The 17,503-nt window shown below is 40.5% G+C and overlaps 1 protein-coding gene across 1 annotated transcript; it reads right to left on the bottom strand.

The window, feature by feature from the left end:
* Positions 1-3,339: 3,339 nt before the first annotated feature.
* Positions 3,340-9,314, bottom strand: LOC124652312 (phosphatidylinositol/phosphatidylcholine transfer protein SFH9-like). The gene is made up of 11 exons (XM_047191336.1): positions 9,120-9,314; positions 8,976-9,004; positions 7,282-7,365; positions 7,140-7,193; positions 6,815-6,892; positions 6,448-6,501; positions 6,139-6,198; positions 5,970-6,065; positions 4,719-4,820; positions 4,550-4,630; positions 3,340-4,076 (listed from the first exon to the last, which is right to left on the bottom strand). The coding sequence occupies exons 1-11, from the start codon at positions 9,172-9,174 to the stop codon at positions 3,762-3,764; spliced, it is 1,008 nt and encodes a 335-aa protein (XP_047047292.1). The 5' UTR covers positions 9,175-9,314; the 3' UTR covers positions 3,340-3,761.
* Positions 9,315-17,503: the final 8,189 nt, after the last annotated feature.

Raw genomic sequence — 17,503 nt, 5'->3', positions numbered from 1 at the left:
AAGGAGATCTCAAGTACAAGATGATGGCTCTAGCTATGGAGAGGATGGGGATGGAGAGGATGAACAATGGTGGTGGTGAAGTGGTGGATCTCGTTCTGTGGTGTTGCGGTGCAATCTAGAATGGCGGCCCTCTACACGACGGGTGGAGTCTCGAAATATATAGGGGCCTTCCCAAAGGCTGTTGCATTTGACCTTACGGTGCCAACACCACATGGTAAGGGTAGCCCTTGCTCGTACTAGTGGTTATTAACCTCCTGGAGCCTTCTCTTCGACTCCAATTTGCATGGCTGCGTAGGCAACATGATATTCTTCCATAAATGCTCCAGAATACGCTTTAAAAGTGTGATTTCTTGCACAACATAATTTAAAACAAGAGATTTCACATCTTTGCAATAAATAAAATTAGTAGCAAGGGTAGAGAGATTCTTAGTCATATATTTGACTTAAAATGTGATTTAAATGCGAAGAATGATGGCTATTTTAACAGCCATAAACATCCCCAAGCTTAAACTTTTATCGTCCTCAAGCAAAAAATAAAAGAACTGATAGCCCCAAATTTTGATGCTTTTTACTATGGATTTTCCACCATTTATCACTCCCTTTCATTGGATTTTCATTGGATTTTGTGTTTCAGCTAATGTTAATATCGCAATGGAGGTGAAACCTTGTTTTGAATTATGTATTTCAGAAAACCGTCATTTATGGAGGATCCGAGGATATTTATGAGCTGATTGCAACAAAATAAAGTCATTTCCTTTAGAGGCCAATTTCATCCTAACGAAGCAGGGAGTTTAGAGGGCATCCGTACAGGCGGGACCGACCGTACGGCTCGCCCGTACTACGCACCGCCGCCTTTCCCATATCAAGGCAAACTCTTTTCGTAAAGGGAGAGAGACGAGAAACGCAACGCAGAAACCACCATTCACCCCAGAACAGAAGAGATCTGATTTGAAGAAGGAGAAGACTATCCTCGACTCCACCAAAGATCAACCTCATCAAGACCACCACCTCATACATCACATCCCACTTGTACTCAGAGAGAGAGAGAGAGAGATTCATACTTGTAAGATTAAGGATTGAAACCTCTATTCCATCTTGGTTTGTATTTGATTTGATCTTTAATTATTGTGGCTTGCTACGGCAATATCACTACAAGAAAAGTTCTTATCAACAACGTCAATTTTTTGTCAGTTTATGGGTGTTTTTCGTCGCCTATGAGCTTAAGCTGACGATATGGGTTCTGTGGTGCAAACTGCTTCACCTAAGGATGCACCACGGATTTTTCGCTCGTCGCGTTTGGGTGCCCATTGGCCACGAAAAATCGAACCGTTGCAAAAGTTTTTTCGGGAGGCCGTTAACTGCTGACATCATGCGAACTGACACGTGGCACACGGAGTTAACTATCTTGTAACGCCGTTAACCGGTTGAAACCTCGTGGTAGATGGTAGGCCCACACAAAATCTACCACGCCTTAAGCAGGTCGGCCCATTTAGTAAACAGTCGGGCCAGCTGACTTGGTTTGGCTGGTCAACTGTATACCTGGGCTGGTTAATTAGGTTTGTGGGCTGAACCTTTCTCATTTTGATTGGTCAAAGCCTAAATGGGTCAGCCTATTTTGTACGTGGGTTAGACCGAATGTCTTTGTTTGACTGGTCAATAGGATAAATGGGCTGACCCATTAAGCACGTGGGCTTGGTCGAATGTCTTCATTTGACCAGTCAACAAGATAACTGGGCCGGCCGGTTTTGGTGGTGGGCCGATCCAAATGTCTTTGTTTGACCAGTCAAAAGAATAACTAGACCGGCCCACTTAAGTAGTGAGCCGGGCTAAATTCCTTTGTCTAATCGGTCAACTGAAAATCTTGACGGTCCATTTAGTTAATGGGCCGACCCTGTCTAACCTTTTTTCGGTCAACACGTTGACTGGGTTAGGCCGTTTAGTTGATGGACTGACCCATAAGTCTCCAGTATGTTTATGGACCGGCTCAGTAAAAAGTTTGTTGGTAAACCCACAACATAATATATAGGCCCATTAAGGCTCAATAATCTTGTTGGGCAGACATACGTTGTTATTTATTGGGTCAGCCCATCTGCGATTTGCTATATGAGATGCTCGCCTGTAAGGTGCTTTAGGATTTTGCAGGTCAACCTATATGTGATTTCACTTAATTGGACCGTAACCGAATAAAATTTGTGATTTAATTTGGCCAAACAAAAATCGATTATATTCTGAGAATATTTACGCAACACATCATTTCAGTCTGATAGCACAAGAGGGATCGGTCTAATTGGCAGCATATATGAACACCGATGAAGCTGGCAGGTAAAGTGCCACGAGATTGTTAATTAACTTCGACATATACAAATACGGCGTATATATGGATCTGATCGAGATGTTGTGTTATATGGAGCAGCAGGTTGGCGCGGTGTGGACATTTCAGAAGATTATTCATTCATTACATTACTTGTTTCTAACAACAGTTATCTCTATACATACACCCGGACAAAGAAGAAGATTCAGCAGTTTTGCCTTTAATTATATCCACCATCCAGCATCCATCGAAAGGCCCATTGTCTCGTTGATGTGTTCAATAGGGAAAACAATGGTTTACTCTTGCTCAGGTGCACGCTTCCACGGCGCCCTGACCGGCCTGGCGGGGCGGCGGGTGGGGTGCCGGAGGCAGTCGCAAAGCCGCCGGAAGAAGTCGACGACCGGCTGGATCCGCGACAGCACCACGAAGATCGGGCCGAGCACGCCGCCGGTCACCGTCATGATCGCCATCGGTTCCATGATCCCTCCTCCTCCTGGCCGGTCTTCCTCGTTCCCCTGCACAGGAACTGACACTTGGTGGAAGAAAAATCGATGTAAGATGCAGAGTGTTTTTTGCCTGGAAATGTGACAGGAGAAGAGCGGATTTTATGTACGAGAGGCTACTGCTGTTCTGCTCCTCATAAACCACTCGGTGTTAAAGCAGCTCCGGTAACCGCGGACCTGCCTCCACGGCGAACCAAAACGGCTATTTTCGGAGGGAGCCGTTAATGGTGCCCGGCCAAGATCTAACTGAATGTTAGGTGCAAAATTTTGCGTTACACTAGTTGCAACAGAACAGCCTTTCTGTTTCTTCCTCCCTCTGGAAATTCAGACGATGCAACAGTCCGAACCGTCATTTTTTCTTTCAAATGGAAAAACTTCTGTTGATTCTTTGCAAAAGTCGTTCATACAACCACACAGTACTGTTCAAGACCGTCCAAGAAAATAAAAGAATTCAGTCATCCGGCCTCCGGCATCGATAAAATCACCGACATTTTGAAAATCACATCAATGTAGGTTCATCACTCATCAGCGAGTCCAACAGCACTTGATATTAATATACCACACCAACGAGGGCGGTTACATATATATATATATACATACATACATATATAGGTTGATACATAGAGGTCGTGACATTCATGTGCGGGAACATGATAATTACCCTGCCATGACAAAGCATGAAAGCAGCAACATGCAAACGGTACATTAGCTAGGTTAACTAGAACTAAAATACTACTACGATCTCCGACAATACATACTCGGTTGTTGTTCGAATCGCGTGTTACTACTTCCTCTATCGGTCCTACTCAAGCTTGCAGCCAGCGATTGCAAGCAAGAATCGCTATAACCCAAGAAATATGATTCCGGGGTCAAGATAATAGGCGACTACCTCCTCCGCACAACGTGCCGCATCTCAGGCACTCTGATCATCATGTTAGCACCATCATTCACGGACCTTCGATCGTGATCCTGTTGAAGGAGCGAGAGATCCCGTCGCCTCCTCCCCTCAGATTGTTGAGCTCCGACTCGATCGTCTCGATGATCTTGGCCTCCTCCAGGTCCGGGCTGGGCACCTTGACGTGCATCGACCCTTGCTTCAGGGGACCGACAGTGTCCTGGCTGAGAGCCTGCTGTTTCACGAAGTTGTACAGCTGCTGGTGGAAGGGGTGGTCGTAGGAGTAGCAGTCGACTTCGTCGGACGACGAACCGGATCCGGATCCTTCCCTCTTGCAGAAGTGCGGTAGTGACTGGTAGTCCATAACCTGCGAGTGACACGATACAGATTTTGATCAGAGAGGTGCCAAATTTATGGTGGTGGCTGGGCCGCTGGGGGTTCATCAGCTATCAGAGCAACAGGACCACCCCAACAGTTAGGTAAAGCACAGCTGTACAAAAGTAAGCACTTCTTTCAAGTCATTTAATTCGCGCTAATAGGAATGTGTTCGGTCAAAGAATGTAGTAGGATAGTTGTGTAATGTTGTGCTCACTACCATATGGATCCCCTTTTGTAGGCAGGTAAATCTCTCATTTGTTACCAAATGTGAAGCTAAGATGCACTCATGCACAAATGCAGAAGGTTCGCCTAGATAAATTGTGCTCGCGTATTTAAGAAGTTGGTTCAACGAGAACTCAATGTTAAAGAATGTAAAACCAAGTGAGAACTGAGAACCACTGCCCTGATTCCTGAAGCAAAAGAACTGATCTGAAATAAACGAGATAAATTACGAATATGAACCTTTAATAACTCATCTCTTCCAGGGCCGGATAAGACTTTGATCTTCTTTTTGGTTCGTTCTTGTAAAAGAGGCTTCACAACCTGCCCATGAGTGAACAGAAACTCCAATCAATTTACTATAAGATGTAGCTGTGTCAAAATTTAAATGTGAAGCAAATCAAGTACTAACCTTCCAACATGCAGAAAAAACATACGGAGCATTCACAATGTAATAGGTCTCAGTTTTCTCTGGGTAATTAAGGTCATCAACGGCTGTGATCGTGCTCAACATCTGCATTGTATAGAAACTACCAATAAGGAAATTGCAAAGTTTATTTTCCTTGAAAACTAAATGCACATGGCAGCCAAAATAAACCAATACATAAACAAAAGAAGGACCTGAGAATTGTTACACCAAATACAACGGTGTAATTTGCATCCAACACACATGTAGATCTCAGTCTAGTATGAAATGTCACTTTCATTCAAGAAAAAAAAAGTATTTCTCAGGGATATAAGGTCATGCTATATGTGTTCTGATAGGCATATATGGTATTCTCAGACTCGATGGTGTATTAACAAAGTTTCTCTGGAACTCAAGATCTATTGAACTTATCTGGTAGACAAAAAAAATCTGGCATGGCTAGACTAAATGCTATTTTAGGGAATGCCATCATGGCTAGATTTATTAACTTTTAAGGATGTCTATGTTTTGGTCCAAATATCTTCATATTACGCTATTCCATAGGTAGTCCAACACTATCCCTGGCCCCACTACCACACCACACCTCAACAAACAAACAATTCTTAGGTAGTCCAACACTATCCCCGGTCCCATTAAGCAACATCCACAAAAACTTCTGGCCAGTTGACACCTCCACCAGGAATAGACAACTCCGGAGTCAAGATTCAGGAAAGCATGGCAGGCAAGAGGCCAATATACAAAATAAGGAGAAGCAAACAAGGGAATAAAAGTATGAGTGAGTTAATCGTGCCAATAGATGACTTGGTGGCCATTATTGACTTGACTTGGTGGCATGCAGACTTCTTTATAAATCAGTATTATAGTCACCCCAGTGGTGAAGCAATTTGGCAGCACTAAAAAAAGCTACTCTTGATTGTGCCTCGGATTCTGTTTTTAACTACAAGAAACATGAGGGCTAATGTATATGCTTGAAAATTCATATCCCTTCTTGCAAATATTCATCACTCTATAAACATGATACCGTATTCTTGATTCTGTTTCACCTTCAATTCCCATCATGCCACACAGCTTGATGACATGTACATGCATTATGAGACTGTCACCAGATGTTTATGTTCGAATTTGTTGCAAACAAAAATGTCACATATGCAAGAAACTTATGAGCAGTTCTCATTCATATCCTTAAGAAGCTTATCACTTTTTAAGAGCAAATTAGTAATGCAAGGAATAACCCACCTTTATTTGGTTCAAAGCAGAGAGCTTCAGACCAGTCATATCCATAACTTTCAAGCATGTATTAATCTGTTTCGCGAACATCTCAGATGCCCCCGGCTAATGAAGAGAGGAACATAGTCATTATATGTTTCTGCAAAATAAATATGAATAACGAATAAACAGCACTTACCAGTACAACACGGTCTCGATATTCATTCATCTGTATGTGAGACTGCAAATAGTAGTGCACCTGAGGCAAAAATGAACATGATATTTAGCAGAAAAAAAGTATTGTGTGTCCCTATAAATTGATATAACTAAAATTGTAGTTCACTAACATTCCGATGACTCAAGAAAAAAATGTGCACTTATTTGCTCACTAATCTTAGTACTACGAAGTTTTAACACAGCGACTCGAACTTCGATCTAGTAGTAGAATGCCTTACATTATTTGAAATTGAAACTCAAAGATTAAAAATTTCCAACTGTTAACACCTACCGATGCCTTGTCAAAGGTACTGAGACCAACACCAAATGCATAAACAGGTTGTCCCTGCAAAAAGGGCAGCATAAAAATTATACTACATCACAAAGGTCATTACTCAATACAGACAAAGCAAACTGTTAGAAAATGAGAACAATGGTTTATGAACATTTTGAGACTAGTTGCCTGCTTTGCTAAAGGAAAGTGTATTACTGCCAGATAAAATATAACCAGAGATGTATTGTTGTTCAAGACCAACTAGTTTAGACAAACATGTGCCAACTGGAACATAACAACGCCAGCAGACGGACCAGCAGGAATTGATTATATGATACCATCAAAAGTACAAAAGTTTGAAGAAAAATGGGCCTGATTGTTCTACCTGCTTGGAGTATCCTGTTAATCCAACAAGTAGTGTATCACGAATAGATCTATACAAATCCGAGGGCACAATTGGTTTCTGCATCAGAAATAAACAGTGGTTGGTGCTCAGATGAACAACATATGCTAAAACAAACAGTGCATGATGAGAAAGAAATGATGCTATTTCTACTACCAATGTAAGATCATGGAGACAAATAATTTATTATGTTACTTTAATTAATTTTGTACATCTTTCGCAGCCATTATGTAAAAGATTTGAAGTCACTTGGTACTCAGTCTTGTCTAACTTTCTTCACAACTGTGTAAATGTAGAAGGCACTTACAGCTAGAACGGTGTCAATCTCATTTTGAAGCCTCCAATTTAAGGAATCCATTAGCTGCACCAAATAGCCCAATGCTTTATTTTTGGAGAGAACAAGTTGCTTCATCAATTTTACATCGTAAAGTTTGTATAAGAAGCTTTACCATTTTATGGGCTTTGGGAACATTCCATTCTCTTGCCTTGAGAAAACGCACCAGAGTTCCTCTTGGGTATCCTTGGTGCACATGCTGTACACATAACAGTAACAGTGAATAAGCACTACTAGTTTCCTCCTACCAAGAATTTTAATCTCAAAACTCAACAATACCAGACTAAATGATCAGCAATGCAAGCAATATTCCGTATATGAAATATGAAAATTGTGCTATTCATGTGTCAAAAACTACCGGAAGAGATAAAAAAAAGTTCAGATTTAGATCTAGACAGACAGGAAGCCAACAAACGAGGGGTGAAAAGCAGACATCGCTGTGGAGATATTGTGATTGCACTGCGGAAAAGAGAAAAAGGCACACATGGTTCATAGTGGAGATATTGAATTGTGATCCATTTGCGCTGTTGCGCGATGCACAGCCGGACACTTCCAACCGAGGTCCGGGAACATGATCATCTTACTTATCAGGACAAGGACTCTTGGACCAAGTAAAAGTCCAAATGGGCAATCGAGACCTTTCCCTTAGAACAGTCAAGGCCACACAGGCTCAAGGAACACATAAATACAAGGTACGTCCAGATCAAACCACAGCAAACTTCTTCGGCCATTAATTCGTGCCCGCTTGCTGAGCTCCACATAATATCTGAATCGCTAGTCCAGGTTCAGTCCTCACATGGAGGAAGCAAACGATGGACCGGCATCTAGCTCCTATCAATGTGATCATGGTGTGCTTGGTTGGCTGACTAAGGACTTGTAGGCTCGTGCTTGGAAACCCTCCAAGCCGGCAGACAGGAGTTGATTTACTGACGAGTTTTCTTTAACATATTTAGTGACGAGTTAAATTATGCGTAGAAAAACAGCATTTGAGAGCTGCAAATACTGAATTCTGAAGGCACCGACAGAACAGCTGTGATGTACTCCCAAATCGGCTTTTTTCCTCTACTATCCAAGATGCGGTAGTACCAAAATTGCATTTAGGACCTAACGAAAGTACTAGTGCTTCACACATGTCATGAGATCTTTAATGTAAAAATATATCTCTCCCTATGCGACGGAAGCGAATAAAAAACAAAATAAAATGCTCGGTTAACGGAAAGCATAGTTTAGCTACGAATCTCTATCATGGTGACGAAGCGCAAAGCCTCACGAAAATGCCAGCTTTATGGGTGGGGGAAAGGTAAGACTCATTCCTACAGAACCCAAAGTGATAACAACAGAATTTCAAGCAAGAAATGGAGATGAAAACCACAATTAAGCTCAAATCGCAAAGTAGGCTGTCATTTTACGAGCGGGAGTGACAAATGAGCACAAAAAAATCGTAGAGCTAAATTCTCGGGGATTTAATGAAATTTAAACTAAAAACAAGAGTAAGCGAAACCTCAATTGAACTCGGGAGAAGAAGGAATTTCCCAAGATCCAAACATTACCAGCTACAGCGAACAGCAACCCCCAAATCCACAAGAAATGCAAAGCGGGAGACGAGAACAGAGGCAAAATCCAGGTACAATTCAACTACAACCGACGCATACCCAACAGAAACAGCACTAGAACCAAAGATTTCCCACTCGCTGAAGCACCAGAACGGAAGAATTTTCCTTCCTAGGCGCTGAAGCACAAGGAGAAACACAGTAGGAGTAGCATGGATGCAGAGATCCGACAAGTGCGGGAGCTAGAGCAGATCGGCACCTGGAATGTGATCTTGAGCGGCTCCTCCACTGCAGAGACCAAAGAAAACAGGGCGCATCTCAGCAAAAACAAGAAACCAAAATAGAGAACAAGGTCTATTGTAAGTTTCTATTGAGACGAATGGAAAAAAAGTAGAGCACTCACGCTGCTCCATGAGCGCGGAGAACTGCTTGATGGCCTCCTCCGAGGCGGCCGCCATTGCCGGCGACGGTCGACGCGAGAGGAGGAGGCTTGCAGAGCTTGAGGTCAAACGGGGAGAAAGCTGAGTCTTCTTTGCCTTTCTAGCTCCTATATGTACCTTGCTGGCCCGAGCCGAGTGACGCTGTTCCGTTCTGCTCCCGCAGCGCACCGCGCGTATGTGAACGTGTGTGGGGGGCGACTGACGAGGATGAGAAGGATGGAGGTGCTTAAAAGGAAAGGGACAGCGAGACCTTCTGTTTTTCTCATTTGTTTTTCTAGCTTTAAAAGAAAAAATATAAAACAGTGTCTAGGAGGAACTATACACTATTGATATAGTAAAAACGGGACTTAGCGTGACAATTCTGGTATCAAACTTCGGTCGTTGGGTGCGCCACTGTAACCCAACCACTAGGCTAAGCCCTTTTTCTGGCTTTTTAACTTGGTGAAGAATAGTTTAGGCTGGTGTGCTTCTCTGTAAAGCTGTTGGTAAACACTATTACCGCCACGTGTCTTGCTACTTACGTGCTGTCTAAACATGAGGGCCGGAGTAACACGGAACTGATTATTTCACTGTTAGGTCGAAAGTTGCACAGTGATCTCTTTGTTTCAATTGTTCTATCTTTTGGAAAGAATGTTCGAGGAGGTGTTTTGGCTCCCAGATTTATATAAATCTATTATGAAAATGCATAAAATGGAATTTCAAAATGTTAAAAAAATCTGGAAAAAAATCGCATGTACATCCGGACATTCAGGAAAAAAAATGAACAATTTATGTAGCCCGAGTGTAAAAAAGTGTTGTTTTAAAAGTCCCATGGCCATGTTTGAGCATTGAAATTTGTTTTTTTTTCATGGTACACAAAAAATATTCTTTTTCCGAAAACTTGTGTGAGAACATGGAATGTCTGGATGCACATGCCAAATCAATTTATATTTTTTAAAAGAAATTAAAATATGCTTTCAGAAAATGGGATCATATGCACCAGAGAGCCGAATTGGATTTACAGTTTTATCGAGCCCTCTTTAGACTGTAGGGATATTGACGAGGGTGCTCCTCGGCAATGCCCACCTTTAGGGGCTTAGGGTTGATGGAATCCTGTAGGCTAACACGAGACATCGGATACCAAACAGACAGGGAGAGAGATTTAGCCAGGTGATAAAACCCTTACTTCCTGCTTGTCTAATCTTGATTATCGAATATATCAGGTTATAATGGGGTAGCCGAAGGTTTAGGGGCTTAGGGTTGATGGAATCATGTAGGCTAACACGAGACATCGGATACCAAACAGACAGGGAGAGAGATTTAGCCAGGTGATAAAACCCTTACTTCCTGCTTGTCCGATCTTGATTATCGAATATATCGAGTTATAATGGGGTAGCCGAAGGCTTAGGTTATGATCTCGTCGAGAGGTTAAGGTCCTAAAGGTCATAGCTCTAGACTTACAATGAATCTATCTATTGAAGTTGTGTCCCTCGGCAGACCCTCTCCTGGCCTTTATATTGCAGGCCATGTCTCGAGAGTTCTGTCCGGGTTCAACTAGGTTACAAAGAGTTCTACTTCTAATTAATATTTCCTTATACGTCTTCTTACCTTGGTCGTCAAGAATCCTTTTTCGGATGAATCTTCTTCTTTGGAACCGACGTATTGGTCCATCTTGATCGATGGGTGATTTTCATGGGCCCCTGGTTGGGCCATAGGAGGTAGCATAATGCTGGTTACCCGAAGGGTAATGCCCACATCAGATATTGTATATGACTTCTGTAACATTTCAAACAGGTTATAATTTTTTCCTATATAGTTCTTTATGTTAAGGGAGTGGTGTTATCCAAATTCCATTGAACTGGATTCATATAGGAGTACCTCAATTTTATAGTAATTTGAACATCCACCTTTACCTCTTTTCGAGACTCGGTCGTGTAGAAACAAGTCACTTTTCTTCTGTTTCGCACCGGCAAACCTCTCGAATTCATATGTTTTTTTCTATTCATGTATTTATCAATCATGTGATCCAACAATCCCTTACTTTTTTGTGTCCATAAAATGCTACAACTATTATGAAGATTTGTTTGGTCACTCCGTGGATATCACTTTTCAATTAATGAAGATATGTAGCATGAGAATGAGATTAGGGTGGCCATCTTCTAAATGAAAAAAGGTTGTAGGGCCAAATAGGCTACCTGCATAATTCTATGAGCCTTGCTAGGAAACTAATATTTTTTTGATATTTTCCTTGTAGGTAACATTGACCTGAGTAGGATTAATTTTGGCATTAACATTCTGGTTTCTAAGAAAATGGTGTTGATAATATAATATGTTTAGACACATTTTCCTTCAGACTTACTATGGCAGTTGCTATTAGATTTGATTTTGCAGCGGATAAGGTTATTATTTTACAATGTCAAAACACCTTTATTTGTGGGAAAATATTGCAGATCGAGTGACCCCTCTGCATGAAATCTTGCATAAGTTCAAAAAACTACTAGGGGTGGAGTCCCGGAGTGGGGGTGGGGTGGAGTGGCACAATTTAAAAAGACGCAACACAGGGTAGCTAGGGTCGGTGGACGCTAACTAGATGTGGAAGTGTCCGTTTGGCCCCAAATAGATTTCAAGTTTTGTGCCAAACGGTAACTCGGTAGACAGTTTGTCTATTTTGGAGCGACGTTGAGATCTAAACTTTGTTAGTGCAGATAAAACAGACAAATGGAGCTAAAGTAGAGGGGACGTTGGGGACATGGAGTTTTGGCTCATAGGTGTAGATACACCTATTAGGAAATGTATAAAATTTAAATGCATTTCAAAATATTAAAAAATTGAAATAAAATTCCTCATCGTGCATCCGAACATCCTATCTTACCTCATGAAAGTTTTGCGGGGAAAAATATTTTATGTTGCATATGTAAAAAAGACAAATAAATGTCTCGTAAGCAACTTTTTTGGAGCATCAGAAATTGTCTTTTTTGCATAGGCCATAGAAAATAATATTTTTTGACGACACTTTGTGTGCAAGCATAGAATATGTGGAAGTACACCCCGAATTTATTTTCAAATTTTTTAGAAATTTTAAATTATGTTTTTTCAGTAATAAGTGCATCTACACCTATGAGCCGTAATAGATTTCTGGGACGTTGGAGTTTTCCTTAGTTTGTTCTATAAAGCTCATATCCACGTCTACATGAGGTTTATCTCTGAAATCATTTTTCATCTCAGGTGCATATGCCACCTTTACCTAAATAAAATATTTCAATATGTGAAAAAAATCATAATAATCTTTGGTCGTACACAATCGACAACCTTTTTGTACACATAAATTTTCGCAAAGAAACAACTTTTTTATGCTCCGTGCAAAAAAGACAAACAATATCTCATGCAAACTCTTATTTTAGCACCAAAATTTTTCTTTTTTTACATAGGCCATACAAAAATTCATTTTTTGTGAAACGACTTAGTACACACATAGGTGGTGAAGACGTTCACGCGAGATTTATTTGGATTTTAACATTTTAAAATACACTTACAATATATTTATTTATTTTCAAAATGGTGGTGGAAACCCAGCCTCTACATAAAAAATGCACATAGCCATTTTTATTTTTATTATTCAACGTAGACTTACAGAGAGAACATAAAGATCAAGCCGAAGCCACCTCGCTAGCAACAATTCTCACAACACCTACAAAATATGATGGATGGGTGGCCATTTCGGGGTCGTGTGCCCTAACCTCACACATACGCACATAATCAAAACACCGGAGGCTTCATCAAACCCCCCAACAGCGACCGGGGAACACAAACCGATCCAGCGGGCCCTAAGCATGCACCGTTGCACGGGGCGGCTTGTCTTAGAAGCCATACCAAAGACCCCGTATTTTTTTAATGCAAAATACTAAATCTACATTAAAACTTAAATAGCTCACATATTTAGCACTTATTAGCCCAGTTTGCTTCATCTGGCCCAGTCTACAGCTGTGATGGGGGGTTGTAGTGTTGCCTTCGTTTCTCAAGAAGTTGCCATCGCCATCTACCACGAAGGAGTATATGCACCTCAAAGTCTTTCCCAGAACGCTGCTCTCGATATTATTAAGAAAATATATCAGCAATGCTGATTATTTAACGTATGTTTGTGTGCAAGTCTCAGGTAGAAAACCCCGCAAAAAAAAAGTGGGAGAGTGATGTTTTGGAACATGGGAGCATATGCTCCCTATATTTTAAAATGCATCTTACACACATTTTAAATTTCAAAAAAATTGAAACGAAAAATTCGCACGTACATCTTTACGTGCTACGCGCTCACAAAGTTGTTTCATAAAAAATGAACTTATCATGTGACGTGTGTAAAAAAGACAAAATTCAGTGCTGAAAACAATGCTTGTCACAGGATAAGTTTTCTCTTTTTTACATAGGCCACAAAAAATATTATTTTTTCGTGAAACTTGACGCATACACATATATTATGGAGATGTACATGTAGAATTTTTTATCAAAAATTTTCCATACTTTGAAATATGTTTAGTTGGTAGAGGGAGCATACGCACCTAGGAGCCGAATTGAATTTCCGAGAAATTTAAGAAATCCAGCGAGTAGGTGAAGAAAGGTCAGTGTAAACGAATGTGATGCGCCCAATCAGATTTAATATAACTTGAGAAGGATGACTTGCATCGCTTGCTATAAACATAAACGGTGTTTTAGTTGTGAAGTTGCTATCATACGCACAACAGATACTCCTGTGAGCTCGCTGTTAACCCAAAATAATAATCTTCTATAGTGAAGGAAATAGCAAAACATATTATTTCTCAATGTCTTGCGTACCAGCAGCCGGGTCATCTGCAGATCTTGTCTTCTAAAAAGATAATCTGCAGATCAGAGTTGACAACCTATATCACAATAAACTTTTCCAATAGAAAATTTTGGAGATATAGTAGGGGTATTGAGTAGGATCCACGTGGCCTACATCCTAATCAGAGATATCGTAACCCTGAAGAATGGATCTTTTTTAAGAAAATGTGGTCAGCGAAGTGCTCTATTTTCATAGTTTTTTTTATAACGGTCGATCATTTCTCTAAATAATCAAAATACTTGTCATCGTCCTCGCGCGCAACACGGGCGGCGCCCAGATCCGGTTCCCACTTGGCCTCCTGACACTCCTCATCCTCGTTGTTGTCGAAAGACGCCACCACCCAAAACCCGCACAAATGGGGGTGTGGCACAGTGGGGAGGTGGCTGGTGTACCAGCGGTTCAGCGCAACGCCTGCATGATCTATAGGGTGTTGTCGGCACCGGCAAAAGGTCGAGGCTTTGTCGACCTAGCACACCTCGCCAAGGAGTAGTGCTTGCACCGTCATGTCGCTAGAGTAATGCCATTCTCATGTGTTCATCTTGTTGGTGGATCGGTCCTCCCATACCAATGCCGAGGCTGGCATTGCAGCGGACGATACGGTTTGGTCACGGTCTGGTACAGATCTTTTGCCACTCTCCGTTGGGAGGACGATGTTGTTCTATCGGAGGGTCCCTTGTGTAAGATTTTGGTGATGTCGGTTACCTTTCTATCTTGCTAGCTATCTGTTTTGTGTCATTGTTGCTTAAGCTGGGTGGATCTCCATTGACCCCAAGTCTCTTGCGAGGAAGAAAGGAAGAAGAAGATAGGTTTCTAGAAAACTCTCTCACATTCTTTCATTCCTTCAGCAAAGATATATACAAGGTCCTCTTTACACTTTGCCACCTCTACAACTCACCCATTACAACTCAGGACTCCCAACAGTCCCCTTTAAGAGTTTTGATGGCATGATTGTCGATCACATGGAAATGTCCATGTTAAACCCGTCTTAGTGTGCAGTTCTCTCCGTACGCATATTCCATGGATGGGAGGTCAGTAAGTGGAGGAGGTAGCATAGAACGAGATGGTTTGGTGGTGCTTATCGAGTACCCAGTCCTGATCTCCAGAGTAAAAGTCCTTAGATTGTTACCTTAAATGGTTGCACTTGTGCCCATAAATTGATCCCTTCTTAAAGCCTTCCTTGCAATTTGCTCTAGTTCCATCTTCAGAACGAAAATCCATGATATGGCTCTTAGTAGCTGGATCAAGCAACAAGATGTGGTGTGTCGTTCCATTTCCTCATGCGTTGCTACTGAAGAACATCTTTCTTAGTTCATGTGTTGCCAAGATGGGTGGGTTGTGTTGTTACATGTTGTTGTATGCCAGCGATCACTTCAACGTGACTGTCATGATTTTTTTCCTTTTCTTTTAAATTTTGACTCTTTGTGTCGATGTCTTCACAATGCTGAAAATTTATGTTAATATATATTGATAATAATATACGCATTTTTGTACAAAATTAATTAAAAAAATTGGCGGTTAAATATGTAATACAGATTCACATGGCAGGATATACCAACTGATATACCAAAAGTGATAGTTACTTAACAAACTTTCTTTGGAGGAAGAAACTGTCTTCACAATGCTGAAAAATTATGTTAATATATGTCGATAAAAATCAGTCATGGGAACGACAACATCAACATCCAATACAGTAGTTTCCTCTCAAGGAAAAAAAACAGAGCTGTTTTTATTGTATTGTTAACTTTGAAAAGTGTGTTTGGGTCCGGAGCCTCAGTGATCCCGTTTTTAAAAAAGAATATCATATTTATGTGTTTTAAAAAATAAAAATAAAATCAAGAAAAAATCAATGATGTAACCTATAATCATGCAAAAATTCAATGCGATTTTTCTTGTATTGTGTGGTACATAAAAATATCAAAATCCGATAAAATTTAGAAATTTACAAATATGCATACTCAAATCCATGCGTTTGTCAGTTTTGTATAGCTCAGAATACAAACAATTTGGAATTAATATTTTACATGTCTGTAAAAAAATATTTTTTAGATAAAGGAGCATCGTCCCAGCCTCTGCATCAATTGATGCACACGGCTTGCTTTATTAACGATAGTATCCAAAGTATCAAATATCCAACATCCCTTATTACAATCACGGATCAGCTAAAGTGGCTACATGAATCAGCCAATAAAAAATACGGCACACATGCCCTCTATGCATTTGCTAATCTATTAAGATATCTCCACCCAGTAGCCTGGAAAAAGAAGTCCTGAGCAACCACTAGCATCCGGTTACATCCAGTAACCATATCCTCCCACTGGTCTAACGGGAGAAGGAAGACCCATTGTTGAATCGAATGAGCAGCTCGCCGGATAACCTGCAAAAAATTAGTTCCAGTTTGTTTGTTAAAAATAATATCATTTCTACTTCTCCAAATCGCCCAACACAGGGCAGAATCTCCAATTCGGATTTTGTGTTTATCATTTTTTCCGACTCCATTAAGCCATCTAAAACATATTAGTAATATTAGCTGGTGGAGGAATATTATAAGTTAAATACATCATACGCCAAATAATCTTTGCAAACGGACACACAATGAACAAATGATTCAACAGCAGTGGAATCATAAAAACAGCACTTTTGACATCCATTCCACTTCCGTTTAGCTAAATTATCCTTAGTTAAAAGCACCTTATTACTCAGAAACCACATAAAAAATTTAATTTTCAAATGTATCTTCAATTTCCATAGATATGTACGCAGGTAAATAGCATGCCCATTCATCAAATCCATATAAAAGACTTAACAGAGGACAAACCCGAATAAGTAAGCTTCCAAATAAACTTATCTGACTCAGTTGTTAAATTTACTGTAATTAATCGTTGGCATAAATGTATCCATTGTAACCATTTGTTATCATTCAAACCTCTTAGAAGCAAGCACAGTTGATACCAACACATGTTTATGTTGTACAATATTATAAAGTGTTGGATACTGATGAGATAAGAGCACATCCCCTATCCAAACATCTTCCCAGAACTGATAGTTGTGCCATCGCCAATTTTGAAATAACCTCTCTTAAAGAAATCATTCTTAACATGCATAAGACCCTTTCAAAAAGGAGAATCATTAGGTTTGGCTTCTACTTGTGCTAGTGTTTTATATTTTAAGTATTTGTTACACAATAATTGCTGTCAAATCCCCTGCTCTGATAAAAGTTTAAATAGCCATTTACTCAGTAAGTATTTATTTTTCAGTTGCAACACCTCGATCCCTAACCCACCTTGATCCTTTGGTCGACACACACTATTCCACTTGGATAATCTGTACTTATTCCTGTGTTCATCAGATTGCCAGAATTTTTTTTGATCTATAATAGTCTAACCACTTGTGCACTTGAATTGGGATTTCCAAAAAAGAAATCATGAACATAGGAAGACTCGTTAGAACCGAATTAATGAAAGTGAGCCTATCTCCATAAGACAGCATTTTACTCCGCCAATACCCTAATTTAGACGC

The sequence above is a fragment of the Lolium rigidum genome, chromosome 5 (assembly GCF_022539505.1).
Source record: "Lolium rigidum isolate FL_2022 chromosome 5, APGP_CSIRO_Lrig_0.1, whole genome shotgun sequence".
Lineage (NCBI taxonomy): Eukaryota > Viridiplantae > Streptophyta > Magnoliopsida > Poales > Poaceae > Lolium > Lolium rigidum.
This window is presented reverse-complemented; position numbering and strand designations above follow the sequence as displayed.

Excerpts from the sequence above, each read along its gene's own strand:
- LOC124652312 (XM_047191336.1), bottom strand. The coding sequence starts at position 9,174 with ATGGCGGCCGCCTCGGAGGAGGCCATCAAGCAGTTCTCCGCGCTCATG. Across the intron at positions 4,821-5,969 it reads CTGCTTTGAACCAAATAAAG|ATGTTGAGCACGATCACAGC; the intron begins GTGGGTTATTCC and ends TATACAATGCAG. Across the intron at positions 4,631-4,718 it reads TTTTTTCTGCATGTTGGAAG|GTTGTGAAGCCTCTTTTACA; the intron begins GTTAGTACTTGA and ends ACTCATGGGCAG.